Source organism: Strigops habroptila, chromosome 5 (assembly GCF_004027225.2).
Source record: "Strigops habroptila isolate Jane chromosome 5, bStrHab1.2.pri, whole genome shotgun sequence".
In the NCBI taxonomy this organism is placed as follows: domain Eukaryota; kingdom Metazoa; phylum Chordata; class Aves; order Psittaciformes; family Psittacidae; genus Strigops; species Strigops habroptila.
In genome coordinates this window covers 54775355-54795565 of record NC_044281.2, presented here as the reverse complement: position 1 = coordinate 54795565, position 20211 = coordinate 54775355, and the positions used below count along the sequence as shown (strand labels likewise).

Sequence of the window (20211 nt, the reverse complement as noted above, 5' to 3'; positions counted from 1 at the left end):
TAATGGATTGTTCCACCAGTTACCTCCCCAAGAAAGGAACTGAGAGCCAATTTCGTGCCTTCCAAATCACAGCTCTGTTAAAAAAATTAACAAGAGCATGGCTCTTCCTCTTGGCAGCTGTCCAGTTATTAATTTCAATGTATCATCAGCTGCATCTGAATGTGCTTGGGCTTCTGCCCACTAGTTCTATTTATTTGTTTTCCATTCATTTCTGCTAAAATTAAAACTCAAAACCTTCTAGAGAGAGCGGAAAAACAAACATGCTGAACCACTATTGCTGCCCACATATAACTGGCAGAAATCACTGCACTTCCTCCTCCTCTGCAGTGAGGTAAAGTCTAATTCTTCAGACCCCCTGAGCCTCTCACCTCAAAAGCAGCGCAGGCACCTGCGGCGCAGCTGCAGCCTTGCCTTCTCCTTGCTTTCTAGGCACCTCAGTAAGCAGCAAGCAGCCTTTGGCCCAGGGTTTTCTGGTGTACCAGTACCCCTTTACTGTGCTGTTGTGAGACCGCACCTGGAGTACAGCATCCAGCTCTGGAGCCCCAACATCAGAAGGACATGGACCTGTTGAAGTGAGGCTAGAGGAGAGCCATAAAGATGATCAGAGGGCTGGGGCACTTCTCCTATGAAGACAGGCTGAGGGAGGTGGGTTGTTCAGCCTGGAGAAGAGAAGGCTCCGGGGAGATCTTAGATCTTAGGCCTTCCAGTACCTAAAGGGGGCCTACAAGAAAGCTGGAGAGGGACTTTTTAAAAGGCCATGTAGTGACAGGACAAAGGGGAATGGCTTTAAAATGAAAGAGGCTATTTTTAGATATTTAGATTAGATATTAGGAGGAAATTCTTCATTATGAGGGTGGTGAGACACTGGCTCAGGTTGCCCAGAGAAGCTGTGACTGCCCCATCCCTGGCAGTGTTCAAGGTCAGGTTGGATGGGGCTTGGAGCAACCTGATCTAGTGGAAGGTGCCCCTGCCCATGGTAGGGGGGCTGGAACTAGATAATCTGTAAGGTCCTTTCCAAACCCAGATCACTCTATGATTCTATGCTAAAACACACATAATCCAAGAATATGACATTTTTTCCTTCCCTTGCTTTTTCCCTTGTAGCTATCAAGAGGCTCTGTCAAGAGGTTCTTCAGGCTAACTGTGCTAACTGGAGTTAGCTGTTCTACCCTGCTGTTAACACCCAGCCTGCCTAGTGCTTGCTTGACTTCTTGTGGGTGTCTTGGGCTGTTTTGAACCTTTATCTCAAAGCACATCATCTTATCAAAGGCTTTGCTATAAAAGCCCAGGCTTTTACAATGGCGTCATTCTTTATGCATCTGAGTGTGAATAAGAACTGAAAAGCCAAAGGTTATGAACTTACTTTTAAAGTGATACAAATTACAAAATATCCTCATTTAAAACTACAGCATTTAAATCCTATTTACAACAGCACAATAAATAGGATCTAACTGTTGATGTACAATAACACATTCTTCATAAGAGAAGTCAAATGCACTAAAATAAGGCTTTGGTCTTTGTCAGGGCTTTGTCTTAGAATTCAAATATTTTTCTTTCTTAAAAACTCACATGAGTGAGTGCATGGTGCAAGGCATGAGTCTGGTTGAGTAAATTATTCTTCTGCCTGTTACCTAACAGGATTTCCTTCCACCAATAAATAGAGTTCCCAGTTCTGCATTTAGGTCATCATCAGGAATGTCATCATCCTCCATAAACTCATCTCCAAGCTTCTTCCACCATGGCCAGCGAGTGTATTTCAGCATAGCATTGTGTGATTGTCTTGCCTTGGTAGCTACAGGGACTGATCGGCTCATAAAGACATCAAGATCTTTTTCTGTGGTCTCTGCTAGTACCGGAGCATCTGTAAAAATCAGATTTGTTTGTTTGTGGTTTTAAGAATAATTCAAACAAAAAAAAAGCAGCAGCACTACCATCCCACTTTCCCACTGTCCTAGATCACCCCTTTCCCTATGCTGGCATCACAATTTTATGGTTGCATGATAAACCTGATTGGAGAAGTGATCCAAATTTAAGCTAATCTGAGAAAATAAATACACAATGCGGGAGGGAGCAGAAGCGGGGGAAAGCAGGACTTACATTCAGGTGCCGTGGTGACATCCACCAAAATGACTTGTGAAAGTATGACTTAAGAGAAGGAGGAGCTCCTGGCTGCTACTGCTGGATCAGCACTCCTGGTACAGGGGGGTATCAGCGGAGTGCTTCCACTGCTCTGGTGCAGCAAACTCCCTGCCTGGAGGCCCCAGCCCAGTGTAAGAGTGTGTTGCTGATTTGCCTGCTCAGGGAGCGATGAGCTCCAGTGACACAGCACGTGCCAGACTAAATAATGGAATTCAGTAACTTGCTGAATTTTGTCTGGCTTGGGTGCTCTCTGGTGGCTGCAGTTTGCTATTCTCACTCTTTCACTCGGCTATTTGTCTGGAATTAAGATAGCATGAGAGTGAATTCTGTTTCAAACAAAGCCAGGCTGGAGAAAATGAAAACATTACTTGGAATTCACAGCTCAAAGATTTCCCTCTTTATCTGGAAGAGGTGAGAGCGCTTCAACCAGTGGCTTGCATACAACAAGAAGAGAGACCAAAGCAAAACAAATGTAGAAGAGGTTTGGGCGAGATCCCCTTCTTAGAAATTTTAATGCCTTTTACAGGGCCATTGCTTTTCTTGTGAACATATCAGAGAGACTTTTAACAGAAGAAGATGATGTTCCTTGAAAAGCAGGTGTGTATACTTAGCATGTAGGAACACTTTGACAACCTCTGACAAAGCCTAAATATCAAGATAAGGCATATGGCACAGGAAAAAAGACATTTCAGTTTTGAAATGAGGCTTTACCATCATTCCCTCTAATTTTCTTTCTAAATTAGTTTAATCCAAATGGTAATTAAAACCATGACCAGAGCAGTCACATACTCATTAGTAGCTCCACATCAGTGTTGACCTGAGCCAGCAACGTCTCCCTTCGCTGTGCTGCTCTCTGATCCAGTCTGTTCCTCAGCAAGAACTGTGCCAGCTTTTCCTGGGCCTGCATATGTAATTCTTTACTTCTTTCTTCTGACATTTGGGAAGCCTGGAGGAGAATAACAGTTTATTACCCTTAGGAGCTGGTTACTTTAAATCTTTTGGGGGCAGAATAATGTCTAAACAAGGAATGCAAATCCTGTTCTTAATTGCTAACTCAATTTTGCTTCCTCTGCAGCTCTTTCCAAAGCTATCCATCATCAAGTATATAAATTTCCCAATTACAGTTTGCTTTGACCCTTTTATTAGATTAATGGTTAAAATCCCCAATAGCTCAGTGTCTTGCTGTCAAACAAGCAGGGTTAATTTATGCATACCTCATATGTATTATCTTGAATTTATGAAGCTGACGATAATTCATCCCTACAGTATTTTATGTTGCATCATTAATGCAAATTATGAAATGACTAAGAAACAGACCGGATGCAATTTGATGTAGTCATCCACCTTCTGCTGCAAAGCTAGCCTCTGCTCATCAGTCAGTCTCTTGGGATCTTTCCCAGGAGAGAGAGATCTCCTCCTTCTTCGTTTTTCCAGGAATTTACAAGCCTTTGTAAAGAATATATGAGAATATGATAATCACAGACAGGAAAATTCTCTTTTCACTTTGTTTGTAATCAATTGATGAAAGAAAGATGTCTCAGTACTGCATCTGTTAAAAGCACAAATGTAGCTGTGCTGCTGAAAAGACAACATACAACGGTCAGCATGAGTGCTAAATAGTAAGAACACTCGCAATAAACTACTGACTCAGCTGTACAATGGTGAAATTGCAACCTTACACTTCGAAGTGGCAGCTCTTATATTTTAGTTACAAGCCTGTATTAGGCTTTGTAAGCTATGCAGCGTGTAACATGCCAAAGCAACTTGTGGCTCTAGACTGTCATCCTCTGAATAATTTTTTAAGAAATTATGGCTACATCGACAGTAAGAGAACAGAGCTTTGAGGCATTGCATTAATCCACTCAGTTCTATCTAATGTTAGAACAAAGTATATACTTACTGCTCTCTGGATGACAACAGCTGCTTTATACTCCTTAAGAGATTGCCTCTGTTGATGGAAATTTCTTCTTGCTCTATATCCTCGCCAGAATCTCTGGATAGTTAATGCTGATTTCCCCTCCATTTCCTCCATGTACTTACCTACCTGACCTACAAATGTAACAAAAATACAGTTATGAGACTGTGGGCAGGGATCTCTTAACAATTTACATTTTTACTCTATCTAAACTAGATAGTACTGAAAAAGCTTGGGTGTAACCAGTTAAAAGCCCCTCTTCACCCAAGGTCTGCTAGCTGTGGGCCATGTCTCAGAGACTTGTAGCTGCAGTGGAGCTTTGTAACCCAAGAAAACTGGGTCTCCCTTTCTCCTGCACTGTTTTGAAGGCAGCAGATCTTGATCAGCAGTTACCGAGCCCTTGTAGAATTAGCATGTTCTCTGTCAGGTAATTGGGTCAGGAGAAGAGACAGTAAGACTACAGTGCAAACAGACATGCAAGATTAGGAAATAATTTGAAGGAACTGTTCTTAAGGAGACCGAGACAGTTTAATCTTCTGATATAGTTTAATATAAATCATACTGGCATGGATTATTTTCAGTAAGGCCAGCTGTCGTTCATGGAAGAGTCTCATGGCCCTCTGTCTCTGAAGTTGCATTTGCAGTTTTAGAGCCTCATCTTCCTTTTGTTTTTTCAAATGCTGCAGCTCCTGTTCCCGTTTAGCTCTGCAATACACAAATACATTAAAATCAGTTGTACGTTCCTAAAAAGCATCTCTCTTTCTCTTTGTGTTAAATGGTCCAACGTCGAGGGAGGAAATCCACAAAATAATCTGCCACCCCAGCGGCTGGCTGCAGGACCACACCAAACAACGAGTAATCACCTGCAAGCTAACAAATCACCACGCTACCTACACTCACGAAAAACTCTGAGCCAGTCACTCAATCTCACATCAAACCAGAGGATATATTTTTACTTAAGATAAAGTTCTAAGGACCCTGAAGGGAATGATGCTCCATGTGGGACATTCACAGCCAGCATGAACTACAACAACAATTTTGATTCCATCATCTGAGCAAGAGGTAAAGCAACATTAGCCATCTGCTCCAGTACCTTTTCCAGTGCATCCATCAGCATGGCACCTGCTTTCCATAATTCATGCTATGATTTTTGTACTGACTACAAGGGTAGATCAGAATGCTACTGCTAAGGCTCACTTCTTCAATTTGGAGGGATTTTTTTTTTCCCAGGAAAGACAGACTGACACATTTTCTCCATCAACTTTGTTAACAGAATGCTAGGAAAGAATTTTCTTGTGATTTCTTCTTGCCCTGTACTACTTGTTGTAATTTGATGTTAGGATGTTACCACACTGTGCTTGGCATTGGAAAAGCCCCAGCAGATCTTTCACAGATGAGACAACTGAAAATTCTGTAACTGTATATCAATTACATATACACACTAACCTATTAGTATATAGATCACTATGTTAATAGTAACTATACTGATGTATTGGTACTAATAATTACTGAGACCAATTCGACATGGTCTCAGTGACGCATGAGGAGCTGTGAGCCAGGACTCCCCCTCCCTTCACTACCCATTCTCATCCCAATGCACCTGACCTCATTAGCAGCTTCATGCTTAAAACTTTACAAGTTTACCCCACAATAAGGCAATGATGTGACCCCTCCTCTTATCCTATTGCAGCGAAATCACTTGCCCACTCAAGGCCTGAGTAACCCCACTGGGCCCACAGCCCTGAGTTCTGCTCTCCTTTAGCACTCTTCCAGGGACAATGAAAGGAGCACCTTAAGTACTAGGAAAGAGGACAGAAGAATAGAGCACAGGCCAAAGGGGTGCCAGAAAGGATTAGAAAAGGCTGGACTAGAACTAATGTCCAGCAAATTTGGTATTGCTGCATGTCACATACCTTTAGACTCACAGTACTACTGAGTGGCGAGTTCCCCATCACTAGTATAAACTGAGTTGTAATTTTCACCAACCATACTTTCTCCTCAGTCTCTGCAACTGGGTGGGGAAAAGTGAGATGGAAGCTATTGTGTAAAATTGATGCTCTGGGTTTAAAGTTCTGGCCCTAACTGATAAAAGAGCCTCTACCACGATCTGAGAGACTGTAATTCTTTTCTGACAGTAATGCAGACTTGAAGCATGCCCACACATCTACCTACCCAGACAGATCACGATACATGTGACCACATCAGAATAGTCTTCAGGAAATTAGAGGATTTTAGCCAACACATTTCTGTGAATTAGAGCTGTGAATCTTTGCATTTTTAATCTAAGCAGGCACATATTACACTTCTAAGTGGAATGATGTCACAGGCTCACACAGGACTCTTGATGACATTAATAATTTCCCCTAGACATTTTTATCAGCTCCACTAGGTGGGAAACTGCAAGAATGTTTCATGAACTCTCAGATGTGCCTCTGTGAAACTACCAATAGTGTCTGTCAAATATTTAAATGTTTCTTTGATACTGGTTCTTTCCCGTGAAATCTGCAAAACACATGCTTTTCTTCATTCTCTGTTCCTCCTAATAATAAGACATATTTGTTTGCACAAGACCACACTGTGACACTGTGACTGCTTCTGTTCAGAGGGAAATGCCTCTGAACAGAAGCAAAACACACAGAGAATAAGATCCAAGCTTCCTTCAGCAGTTCATGGCACAGATCAGCCTCCCTCTGATCATCTCTCTAAAGTATAACTTGCAAAGTTTAAGATGTTCCACTGCAGATGCAGGTGAGCCAAGTTTGGAGTTGCAACCTCAGGAATATTTAACCACACTTGTTCTAAAATAAATCTGTGAATATAATCAAACCCTCACTGTTAAAAATTAAAAAGTCCTCTTGAAAGCTTTTCTGAGGTCATACTTACACTATTTTTCAGCATAACGCTAACTGCAGCTTTGACCTAAACAGAAAAAATCCAGCACTGGAGTGGTACGGTTACTGTATTTACTCAGTACACTGGGACTGACAGAGCCATAAACAGACAACTGCAAGGACATAAATACATTTCTATTCCCCCCAATATTAAACAAACGCATTCAAAAGTCCATTTAAATGACTCGAAAACTACTTAAGAGGCACACATTAATGCTTACAATACCGAAAACAGGAAAGTCAAGTAGCTTGATTGCCGACAGCCGCGCTACCCTTTCCCTTCCGCTATACCATGTTATGTCTTAGCCCATCACCTGTTTTCTGGGCTCTAATTTTTCATTGCAGGCTTGCAAGATGCCTGATGAGGGCAGGAATACTGTCTCAAAGCATATGGTGCAGTAAAAAGGAGTGAGAAGGACGTTATCCTTGGTATTGCAGCACAAAAGCTGGAGTTGCTAGTGGCCCTCCGTAGGCACACTGCTTGCCTCTGCAAACCTTCCAGAATTTAAAGATGACACCATAGATAGTCCAGTATCTTCTTAATGCCAGTCGAGACAACAAATCATGACTGTCTGCTTTCTAACACCTTGATCATAATGCAACATGATTTGACTAATTGATTTCTAGGATCTAGCTTTGACATGGTAATGCTCAATATATGCAAAAAAGGGTTGAAAAAACCTGCTGTGGAATCTGAACTTGACTTAGATCCCTTGATCTACGTTAAATTCACACTATATTTCTCAGGAGTTAGCCTAACATGTGCTAACATTACTGCTGAAATCCTGCTTCAAGTTAAGACAAGAATCATTTACGTAGCTTCATTCTTCTGTGGTGCTCCAAGTCAGAGGATACTATTTCTAGGTCACTGAAGTGAGTCCACTTCTGAGAGTCAGAGATTTCAAATATTAATGAGGAACAAAGTCTTGCAAGCGCTGTACTGAGCAAGCACTACGGGCCTTGGTTTCTGCAGCACTCTGGCACGGCAGATTGGAAACTCCAGGTCTGCTTCACATTCAATTTACAGTGGAATTTTGTGTCAAGTTAACTGCGAACACGTTAACTATTCCACTACCAGTATATCATCCTCTGTTTAGTGCAATCCCATGCTACAGAGTGGCACGCTTTTAGTTTTTCGTATGCCAGAAATACACAGAAAACGTATAGAAGTGTCACAGACACAAGTTTTTTTCACAGAGAAGTTTGGCAGCTGGGAAAGGGACAGTTGGAGCTTTTGGCACCAGAAGTGGCAGTTTGGTCCTGCTGGAAAAGCACACTTTGGATGTTTCTGCTACAAGAATCTGTAGTGAAACAGCTCGTATTGGCATTACATTACCTTTATGTTTCAGAAATAACAGCTGACTGGAAAAAGACATCTTCAAGAGGAAGGAACTCTTGGTCAGCCCTACTTCAAAAAGGACATTGGATTACATGAGCCAAATTCTTCCTGTCACTCTGTAACCTGAGAAAAACTAAACCAAACCTTCTTACTAATCCCTCTCTTTAGTGCTTTTTCCAAAATCATACTATTTACCTGAAGCTTCTTTGTAAAGTAGTCACGGCTTGGGGTAGTTTTTTCAGCCTTTTCCTTGTCTGAAATCCCCTCCACATAGCCTGGATTATACAAGCTGCTTGATGCTGCCTCTGAAATTAATAAAGCAGTTGGTAGAATATTTTCTCTGCATAAAAAACCACTATTAATGCTTCCATATTTGGAACAATCTCAACATTTGGCAAAAAACCCCCCAGTTTTCAAAGGCATCAAAGTTCAGTATTTTTAACGGCTTGAGGAATTTAAGGTCTTATAAGACAGTTACTATCCTAAACCCTGTATTCCTCTAAAGGCACCTAATCTGATCATCTGGATTGATGCTCTCTGTGGAAAACAAATGAATCTACAGCACAAATATAAAATATGTATTAGCTGCATTAACCAATGGTAGAAATTTGCATTTAAAACCCCTGAAACACTTGGTATTTCAAATGGTGATTCAATCAAAATACCTCCTCTAGAGAGGGCAGAAAGACAAGTCTGGAGAATTAGCAGTGGAAAAATGTTACATTTGCAGTATGATCAGAAGTCACTGAAATGCAACAAACAAACAAAATCAATTCTATTCTTAAACGGATTTCTTAAAAAAACCCACAACAAACAAAACCCTGAAACAAAGACGCAAACAAAAAACCCAACAAAACCCCAGAACACTCTGCTCTGTTGAAGATGAAAGCAGGTCTCTACAACTATAACCTGATTGCCTTTAAAGTATTATCTCTGAGAAACCTGCATGTAAAATTTTGTTAAGAAGTTTGTACATTGTCTCATGCATAGGGAACACACCCCAGCTGTTCTTATCGAGCATTTCCTCTACAGGACTCGATTCTACATGAACGCTGCCCAGAATTGAGAGATCTAAATTTGTAACTCTGATGTGAAAAAAGCAGATACAGGTATTTTTGGTCTGTACTTAGCAAAAATAATCCACCACCCCCCCCCAGCTATGGCTGTATAGAAATCTACAATGAATCTGCAACAGGAAGTCAATCTCTCAAGTCACTGTCCTTAATTGCTGGGCAATTTCTTGATGCCTTCAAAAATGATGGAGAAAAAAAAAAAATAGATACAAAATTTTAAAGTCCATTAATACAGCGGAAAAATACCATAGGCTTTGAAAAGTGTCAAAGTGATAGAGTAAATCCATTCTAAACATACATAAATCACATGTAACTAGGATTTCACATACAAAAGTCTCATTAAACTTCAGCACCTGCATTTCTCCTTTTCCATTGGATTGTTCCACATACAGCAGATCCAAAAGTTGACTGAGATCCCTGTCAAATCCTTTGCCAGTCCACTGTTTACTTAAAAGCCCTTTTAATCCTAAGAGAGAGAGAGAGAAGCAGCGTGTGATACTGCTCAGGTGAATTCTTCTTTTCAGGATTTCAAAGCAACAATTTTCAAGTAAAAAAATCAAATCTGATTCTATGTGCACAGGAACAGTAGAGCTGAACGTTGCCAGTCAGTCATCTTTGTGTTTCAATGCACGTTATTATCAATGAGTATCTGGTGCTCCAACCATCACAGAGAAGTATAATGCCGTGACCATAGTCTGCATGTCCATGGCACTATCTATCGTGTCTACATAACTGACAGCTAAATTATCAATGTACTTTCAGTGTCTTATCAGTAAGTCACTTGCAGGTTCTACAAGGATGTAAAGTACCATGCAAGTGCTGGGTTTTATTAGCACTGCTTTTGTATTTTTCATAATAAACATTTATTTATAACTGGAATTCTTTGATGTCTTATCTGCATAGCATAGTCTAACTGTGAATACATGTGCATCCAATCCCTGAGACAAAACAGCTTTTTAGGTTTGCAGTAGCTAAAAAGTACATTTGTGCTCCCCCCACAACACACACACACTCCCCGTGCTGCACAGAGGATGCAAACAGACAGAAACACATGCTTTTTAGCTTTGCATCAGACAAATCCCAGAGGCTGAGAGTTCTATAGGGAGTTGCAGGTAAAAGGAAAGGGAGCAGGAAGTAGACACGTTTGGATAGCCTCTTGAAGAACTGCAGATTCAACTTTTCCATCTTCAAATCACTGTCATAAGCATATTCATACACTGGACAACTCCCACACACATGTATAATTACAGGATCTGGATATGGAGCACAAAGTCCTGCAAGCAAACAGAAATGGTACCTCTGTTCTATCACACATGCACCATTTTGGAAAGACAATGATGGTTAAACTTCTTCAGAAGAGAAACAGGTGAGACTCCAAATGGAGTCAGGGAGTGCCCTAAGGCTGCCGGAGCTCAGCACAGCCTGGCTACACAAGCCAGAAGTCCTATGGGTCTGATGCAACCATATGCCAGTTTCTGTACAGAAGTACAGCCACATGGACCTTCCAGCTACTGACAGGGAGACCTCAAGTGTGCCTCTCAGCTGGGTCAACCCACACAGACATAAAGACCAGGCCCTCCTGGAAACCCAATGTAAAGACTGTGCTAGTCTTGGAGATGTGAATCAGGTGACATCCTCACCTCCAGCAGGCTTCCACTGAAAGCCTGCACTGAAGTACTTCATACTGCCAACAGCTCTGAGCCACTGTGAAGCCGAGTTACTTCAATGGAGAAGCTGGTGGAAATGCTGCAATGCTTTCTTTGTTGCTGCTACTCCTCAAACTACCCAAGGGATTCCAAAGCCTGAGTGAAAACTAACATAAGGACTCTAACTTTAAAAAAAGTTTTTTGGTTTTGGGTTTTTTTTTTTCCCTTAATGGAAACAGGATATGTGTACAGAAGTGAGATGAAGAGTCTCTAAATGACTACGGTATATTGTGATTCTACAACAAAATAATTCTACAGCTTCTGATGGAGGCTGCCATTTCTTCAGACCAGCCAGCGTGCTACAGTTGGGATGATCAGACTATCACAGCAGCTTCACAAGAAGCTGCAATGGGATGCTAGTCTTAGGCACTTTATACTTAATTTCATACCAACAGGAAGCTCTCCTCTCTCAATTCTGTAGCCAAAAGGGTGGCAAAGCTGCCAGTCTGTCCAGAAATTTATCTGGCTGGTACTGCCTAATAAATAGTCAATACAAACATAAAAAAGGGGAATTGGACCTTTTTGTCTAGCATACCCACTTCTTACTGTCCTTGTCCCCAAAGACCTGAGGCTCCTCACAACTAGTTTTGACCATTAATAACATCCAGAATATAAAAGACCTGGCAAACATCAAAGCCTCTTTCTTAGTCTCCATGGGCATGAGAAGACAAAGGGGTTTCCTAGAGCTCCCTGCTAGGCCAGAGACAGAAACCTTAAATGGGACACCTCATTAAGTAATGAATAACACAGAGCAAATTATATGCATACTCATATGTCTCCTCATCTAAAGGCATTGAGACAAAACAATAAACCCATTTAGTGAATTACTGGAAAAAGTTCATTCCAACCTTGGATATCAAACCAAAATTGTCATCTCAGTAATAAAACAGCACCTATCAGACTGGCAGACCTGTAACAGAAGTTGGCTTTAAGTAAAACTTCAATGGTTCTGGATTAGTGAGCCCTAGCACACTGGCAGATGATACACAGCTCTTACTGGGGCAGTAACAGGCACGCCACTACTAGGATCTCTCAATATCCCACCTGCACAGGAAAAAAAGATGCAGAACATCACACAGAAAGAAGACCATCAAGTTGGAAGTGACAAACCGCAGCTTTAAGAAACAAGTTGCCACATGTGGAGTCCTCAATACACAGAAGACAATAAATCCTGGAAACAGGAAGAGGTGTGGCACCTTAAACTACAATGAAAATGAACAGAAGGGAGAAAAAAAACCCCAACGCAGCACTGCAGTTTCCATATGTACTGGGTACTTATCTCATACGAGATGGGAAACCTCCATCTTTGTATTTTTATAGTAAATATAAGATGAGGCCAAGTGATGTCCCATGCACGTTTACAAACCTTTGTAGCGAGTTGTGAGTAACTTCACAAGCTGCTTGCAAAATTTTGCCACCACCACCAGCAGTTTTGTGGCAGCATTTCCTATAACAGGATTGGTAGTAGATGAAAGCTTATAAACAAGTTCATCCAAAACAGAATGAAGGGTCTCTTCATCAACCTGAAGCAAGACAGAACTTTGAAGAAGAAAAAAAAAAAGGGGGGGGAGGAGGGGGGCAGGGCAGAATTGAAGTGTTAATTAAAATTATGAGCTTTTTAACAGTGACTTATTTTTAGATAAGTCAGGCATTCAACAAGCCCACATGCCCACCTAGCCAGCCCAGCAACCCGATGCAGGCAGTACTACTGTTTCAATCAACTGATTCCCATTCCCTCAATTTAACAAAATAAGGAAAACAGCTTTTATCTTTTTTTTTTCTATTTCTACCACTAAGACTAAGGAAAAAACCCAACACAATTCTTGTATATGAAGAAGTTCTATTTTACCAAACAGTAACAAACTGAGTTTTAAATTTAAAATTCAGAAGAAAACAACGATATGAAAACAACTAACCTATTGACCTTCAAAAGATTGTGTAAAACAGACATCATCAGAACTGCTGTTTCAACATCATCTGTTATTAACAACTGCAGGAAGTGATCATTTTGCAGTACTGCAAAAGCAAAACAAACCAAAACCAAATAAACAAGAAATCACGCAATCAAAACCAGACTTGAAAATACCGTAAACCAAATAAACTTCATTATGGAACATAAGCCACAGCAAGTAAAATCAAATACTCTTTCTGGAACAAAATCCCTCTTTTATAATTCTTACAGCGAAACTTACAGGCATAAGTAAACTACTTCAACATCCAAAAAACATGTTAAGCCCTGTTTTTTTCTGCCTTTGGATATCCCTCAGGCACTGGTGTTGCAATGGAATAGAAGCTTTAAAACCTTTTATGTTACACAAGTAGCAGTTTCTTATTACAAGAGTAGAATTATCACTGGGGCAACAATATACAGAAAAGATAAAGACTTCAACCTCGACAGTTTGTTACACCAGGCTTATTTAATGCAAGTCCACTGATGTCATTACAGCACCATCTTTTTTATTCCAGTGTATCACTGTCTACATATTTAGTAATCTTTCTGGCCATGTGTGGTTTTAGTTACGTATCTTGTGATCCTTAGGTTTTTGCTCTATATTAGAAACAAAACCAAATTCTGCTTTTTAAAATCAGCGTGCTTAACATTGGTTGAACTGAAAGCTTATTTTGGTCAGAAGTGCATAGTGAAGTTTGTTAAATATCTGTAAAATTTCCCATCATGGCAACAACTTCATAAATCTGTTTTCAACTCTATCCCCTTTTCAGGGCCAGCAGCATAGTCTGATCAAATTCCTGCCCATGTTAACCACACGCAGGTAAGAAGACGAACTGTATCTTATCAGGAATTTTTTTTTTTTTTTTCAGGTGTAGAATTACAAAGGAAAATTACAGGAAAACACTTTTCATGTTTGCCTCTGAAATACTAGAAGGGAAATTCCCTAATATTTCCCTTTAGTGGATCTTAGCCATTTTCGATACTGCTGTTTCTGCTGAGTGGACTACTGTAAGAAACTGATTTAACATCCACTCCAATTTAGCAAACTAGGTGGGGATTAGCTTAAGATTGACTGTTGATACCTGTATTTGCCATAAATAATTTTCCAAGTGTTTTATGGGTTTACTTTTCCCTTACCACACGCTGCTAGTTGAACATGCCCACCAAACAGCCAGCAGATGGCATCAGTTACTGTTTGGAACCAGTGTAAAAAATCCTGTTTTTCTTCATCCTAAGCAAAACACAAGGAGGTAAAAGCATGCGTACGTTATCTTCACTGAGGACTTGAGCTTGATGTAGTGGAAAGGTTTGTATGATTCGGGGATTTGGTGACCAAAACTCCACCAAATTCCCAAATGAAGTTGGCAAAACTGTGGGAATCAGTCAAAAAAAAAAACCCCATAACTTGTGAGTCCTTCAAGGCCTGAGATCAATGAAGACAATGTAAACATTTAAAAAAACCACATCCATTCCTGAAAAAAATCATAGCAGGGCGAGAAAAGTCTTGTTTACTCCTTAAAAAAACATTTGATAGCATAGGAGGACTAAGACAAGTAACAGACTAGTAGAAATGTATCACAGATTTTATATACAAAGTGGGAGATATATTATTTAAGATTAAAGCACAGATTAAAACTTTAATCTTATTAAGATTAAAGCGCAAAGTGCCCAAGTACATAATAAAAATGGAAAAGGTTCCTAAAACCTGACATGGCGAGGCTTCAGGAGCACCTCCTCCTCAGAAGTCTGGGAGCAAACACCAAACCACTATTAAGCTGAAGTTTGATCCGTTTGCCAAACAGACTATGTTACGTGCTTGCCTGTGATAACACTGGACTGGAAAAAATGACCAGGAAGAGTCCTGGTTTGAACACATGAACATGCATACAGGCGCAGAGCCTAGAGTATGTATTGCAGGTGTGAGCCACTGAACTATAAAATCTTGGCGTGTGGGACAGCAAAGGGGCTTTTGATAGTGCTACACTGCTGACGAATGTTGTTATAGAGCACTTGGCCTGATATCTCCCACATTAATTCAGCCTCTCAAATGAAACTCTGGAAAGCCTGTTCCTAGATCCATGCTGTGACTCCCAGCCATCACTCACAGTTTAAATTTGCATTCGGTTCTTACTGACAATGAGAGATACAAAATCACAGTAATAAGCTGTAATATTATCTGTTCTGTGTTTTGGCAACATGTCAGTTTCTGAAAGCTATTTCAGTACTTCTCTTGACTTCAAACACTTGTACGAAAAAGCAAATGAGGGCAGAATAAACTACAGATCTCTACTGGTAGAGTGGGATTTCCAAAGTTCCACTGAGCAAGCACCAAGTCTGAGTGCCCAGTCACCTCTGAGACCACAAGGTTTAGAAGCCAAAGTACTAATTATAATGTAGTCTGCATTTGCATTCAAAAGAAATCTTTGCCCACAAGCATGACTCAAGTAGCATGCAGGATGAGACATAATAAGAAAGTGTGGGGGAAATTACACATTGCGGATAAGACTTGAGTCTCCTGGGATGTCCTTCAGGAAGCTTCCTTCTTAAGCACTAAACGCACTTCTAAAGTATTGAATTAACAGAAAATACGTTACTCTACTGATACTTTCTGAGAACTGACTGTGGTGCTGGTGTCCATCACAACAGTCCATAGGAAAACGTGGGCTAAGTGCAAGAAACCAGTGAGCCAAGAAATGAGATAAAACAGGGAACTGGGGATATTAAAAGAAACTATCAGAAACCATGAGGTTGGTTATTTAACTTATTTGTGTGTTTTGTTTGTTGTTTTTTTTTTTTTTGTTGTCCTCCCTTCTAATTCTGGAACTCAGAAAGCTTCAAAAGCATGAGGGAACCTCGCTGGGCAAAACCCTTCTTCTCTGCAAAGAGGGAGGGAAATGTGAGGAAGTGTCCAAATCTACAAATTTACAAAGTCTGCCTTTGGGGTTCCCAAAGTGCAGGTTCAGAAGCAATGAGCATAGTGAGAATATTTTGCCAATTTGGCAGCAGAAATTGTATGGCAAAGCAAACTTTAAGAAATCTGATTCAAAAATCTTAAGACTTCCTAAACCCTTTTTTGTAAAGCTGAATAGAGCAGTAGGAGCAAAGCCCTTACAAAGACTGAACTAATTATATGCAAAGTTAAAAAGACACTACCATGACTGTAGTGCTGACTTTTGTCAGGCATTTTTCTTTATTGTACTGCTCTAATTCTTCTATACTACTTATAATTGCATTCCTTCCTCCTACCTTTAAAACTGGTGAAAAGTAGTAGCCAAACTCTCTAAACAAACCTATGGTACCAAACCAGATTTGCACATGTAATGGACCACATGCTCCACAATGACAGATGTCAGTTCCAAAGCTCCAAGGTATAAAAAAAAAATATTGTAATTTATGGAAAATAAATGTTCATAATACATTGTCCCTAGAATAACACCCTGCTTACACAAAAACCTTGGAAGGTTTACAGAGGTTCTCTGCTCTTTTAACTATGAAACTTAAATACCTTGATTGCTCGGATAAATCGCGCTTGCAGGCGTCTTCCCAGAACCAACAGGTTGTCTATAGCTGAAGGAAGAAATTTCTTGTAAAATTCCTCAGGATCCTCTTTCACCTCTAGTCCTACACAACAATGACTGAAACGGAGGAAGAGAAAAAAAAAAAAATCAACTTGAATTGAGGGTTCAATGCAGAACAAATTCATATGTTCAAATATACCGTCTGAACAGCTTTGAATGAATGTCACGTCATCAGAGGATAAATGCTTCACTGGCATGGGACAATTCAACACTGAACAATGGTTAACTGCTGTGACTGGCTCCAAGGTAGCTGCTTCAAAAGGAAGAGGAATCAGTGGCGGGCTGGAAACAGCAAGTATATTACTACTTATTACGGCATGTCTAAGTTTAAAAAATATCCAAGGCACTGTCTCTTTTAGCTTCACAGGATCTGTTCAGGCTTGTTCCACGTGCTAGGGAAGGGCACCGATGGTCATAGAGGGAGAAAAAAAGCAGAATAGAAAGGTAGACAAAACCCTGATAAAGGCAGGCTGATGATGAAGGGGGCGCAGATCAGGCACTAAAAATACACAGTAAAAAAGTATTACCACAAAAACTTCTGTGAGTCTGTCTACAGCTTTCCTCTAACTGAGGAATACACGTGGGCTACGAATCAGTTCTCCAGATCTCAGTTCTCTTATTTTACTCATAGCAAACAGGTCGGTCATTTCTGGAAGGCTTTTTACAAGAAACTGCATGTTTTACAACTGGGAAGCTTTTAAATTCTGCACCGCACACTGCTACCAGGGCAACAAAAAAAATCTTCCTAACTTTTTATGAGTTTTGCTTTCTGACATCTTCCCTAGGCTTGGTTAGCTTTTTGTGAATGCGCACACATAAGGCTTTGCTTACCAACCCTCGGAAAGCAAATTCTGGGCATGAAGCTGAGATTCATCTAGTTACAAAAGGACATTTTTATAACTCAAATAAATTTCAGTTTTCTCTGCAAACTGAAATAGCTTGTAGGGGATGATTTAAGTATCTATCACACAACTCTGGTGATAAATCTTGCATCTTTTAGTGAAATTCCTGGCATTAAAAATTCATACTGCGGATACGGCATAAATAAGAGTCGGTTGCCTAATTGCTTCATGCCTTAGAATTCTGCTCCCTAGTTAAAGCCAAAATCAAGCATAACTTGGGGAAAATTTAAAACTTACTATTTTTCCTGACATTGAAAACTGAGATTGGATCACTGGGGATTTGAGTTTAAAGTTGTCTTATTTACTAGCTATGAATTACGTTTAACAATGCCATTCTCACACTATCTATCATTACACCAAGCTGTCTAGTCTGTATGAGCCGTGTCCTCTCTTATGTTGAAAACGTAAATAGATAAATAAAATAGGTATACTAAATACATATTTAAATAGAGTGAAGCTAAGCTGTGAGTCAATCAGGCTGAAGATTTTTGCAAGATGAAATCTAAGTGAACAAACTCTTTAAAATAACTGCAATTCAAAATTAGCAATGACTGGGCAAGAACTGTGACACTGATGAGCACTGTCCACAAAAAAAGGTAAAGCCAACACAAAAAGTGTTCCCACCAAACAGTTTACCCAGCTCAATAGAACACAGTGGGAATGAATTAAACAGGACCAATTAGGCTATGCCTGACCCCTCTGCTCTTGACTGCTCCCTGCACTTTAACCCTGGCCTTTCCTGAACAACAAGCCTTGTTCTGGATGGGAGCCAGTGTATTACAGCTTGAAAAGAAAAAGAGCAAGATGAAAGGCCAGAAAGAATACAAGAAGAAAACTTTTGAGCATTTTTTTTACCTTAGTATCTCTGCTAGCTGGGCAGCAGCAGCCCAGCCTCCATGCAGCCGAAAGTGGTCTTGCCTGAGGACCAGCATGCAGTACTGAGTAAGATCGTAACTGTATATATCTTGTTTAATTTTTTTGGATTCTTCAGATCCCAAGGAAGCACTATTTAAAATTCCTGTGGGAAGAAAGCAGGAGAGAGACAAAGAGGAACATAAGATTCTGATGCACAAGACTGGGTTTTTTTCTTTTTCCAAAATATATGTGTACACACAGCCAGGATGAAGGTAATTCTAAAAGGGCTAATAGCAGTATATTTTTTCCCCCAGCATTTTTTGCTCCTACAGCTACAATCCATTTTCTAGCTTCTATGACAATTGGGAGGGACAGCTAAACTTAGGTTTCCATTTTCTCATTGCACATTTAGTAGTAAAACATACATTACCTGGGATATAGCCCATTCGTATGAATTTCCTAGGCCACATAAAACCACAACCACTGTGAAACATACAGCTTCCTTATAATTACATCCTAATTTAGAACAGGACCCAACTTGTTTCTACCGTTTCTGTGAGCAGTGGCTATGTGGCAAAAGGAAAGACAGGGGAGTCACACAGGAGCTTGTGATTGCGTTTCTATGTGAAGATTTAAAAACCGCATACTGACAACCACTCCATCCCTCCACCAAAAGTACTGGCAGAAATTATGTGACCATATGCAAGATCCTTGCCCACATCAGCAGGGGTCTTACAAAGACGGTGATAGCTGATAAGGAGAAAAAGAGTTCCTCTCCATTTGCTCCCCAGCATCTCCTTCTTATTGTCACAGAGCCAAATGCCACTGAACACCACTCTCAGGAGAAACTCAGTTTCCAGCCCTGCCAGAAACATTCAGAAAGACCTCCTGTATTTAAGGAGGCAGAAGGAAGCAGGACTGTCCATACTCCGCTGCCTCAACCTCTTATTTTAGAAAAGGCGTTAATTACCCTTTAACTTCAGAAGCAGCAGGGGGATGTCCTGTTCTCTGCTCTCGGTGACCTGAGCAGCTAAGGCCAGTACCCGGGGGTCGGCAGCCGCCAGCCCCGCGCTGGGCACGTTGGCCATAGGAAACAGAGGGAACTCTGCAACACTATAGACTTAAGCCTCCTCCCTTTTTTCGTTTTCTCGGTGCAGGCGCGGGGTCCTTAAGGCACTACTTCCACCACACCTCCAGCGCCATCGGCTGGAGCTGCCGCTCCGCTCCGCGCCTCGGGCCGCAGGTCGCCCCCTGAGGAAGGAAACAAACATGGAAGAAGCCCCATTCACGCTCCCTCACGTCGCCTCTCGAGCCCGCGGGCAGCGAGACCGGCTCTGCCGGCAGCGCAGGGCTCCAGCAGGGCAGCCCGAGAGAGCCCCACGAGGCGGGCGGCGTGACAGGCCTGCCCGAGGGCCGCCGGCATCACCGCAGCCGCGGGCGGGGTGGGGTGACGGAAGGGGCGGCGGACGAGCACTGCCCGCCAGCAGGGCGGCGAAGGAGAGGTGCCCACCAGAGTCACCTCAGCGTCCCCGCAGCCTCCGCTCCAGCACCACGGAGCCACCGGCACCTAGGTCCCCAAGAGCGGGGCCCTCATGGGCGCTCTGAGGGAAGCCCCTTCCCGCCCCCCTCATGCCGCGCGGGGGCTCCCTCACTTCGGCGGGGGGGTGGGGGGGGTATGGAAATGGAAAACGGAACCCACCGGCTCTAACCCGACCGCTCCCCCCCGGGTCCACCCCTCACAGCTGTATAGTCGCGGCCGCTCTCCACCAACCAGAGCTCTCCCCCCCGGAACGAGGAGGGTGTCATTTGCATATCCGTGTGCGGGCCGACGCCCCCGTCGCTTCCACTGGTGGAAATCTACA

General features: G+C 41.6%; 1 protein-coding gene across 3 annotated transcripts; it reads right to left on the bottom strand.

The window, feature by feature from the left end:
* Positions 1-1454: 1454 nt before the first annotated feature.
* Positions 1455-20159, bottom strand: IQCB1 (IQ motif containing B1). Of its 3 annotated transcripts, none has more exons than XM_030488032.1 (14): positions 19860-20159; positions 19320-19600; positions 18350-18512; positions 16520-16649; positions 14152-14245; positions 12980-13079; positions 12430-12602; positions 9711-9823; positions 8480-8589; positions 4617-4759; positions 4040-4188; positions 3457-3585; positions 2929-3085; positions 1455-1861 (listed from the first exon to the last, which is right to left on the bottom strand). In XM_030488032.1, exons 2-14 carry the CDS (start codon positions 19435-19437, stop codon positions 1632-1634), a joined length of 1809 nt encoding a protein of 602 aa, XP_030343892.1. In that variant the 5' UTR covers positions 19438-19600; positions 19860-20159; the 3' UTR covers positions 1455-1631. The 3 variants fall into 3 exon arrangements, with proteins under 3 accessions (XP_030343892.1, XP_030343893.1, XP_030343894.1); XM_030488033.1 differs by having other exon boundaries at positions 20049-20159; XM_030488034.1 differs by having other exon boundaries at positions 19869-19935.
* Positions 20160-20211: the final 52 nt, after the last annotated feature.

Bases quoted from the DNA above. Each gene is read 5' to 3' on its own strand.
- IQCB1 (XM_030488032.1), bottom strand. From the start codon at position 19,437: ATGGCCAACGTGCCCAGCGCGGGGCTGGCGGCTGCCGACCCCCGGGTA. The intron at 14,246-16,519 runs GTATTTAAGTTT...TGTTTTGCTTAG, and splicing joins GATTTATCCGAGCAATCAAG to GATGAAGAAAAACAGGATTT. The intron at 4,760-8,479 runs GTAAATAGTATG...TGTGTATTGCAG, and splicing joins ACTTTACAAAGAAGCTTCAG to AGCTAAACGGGAACAGGAGC.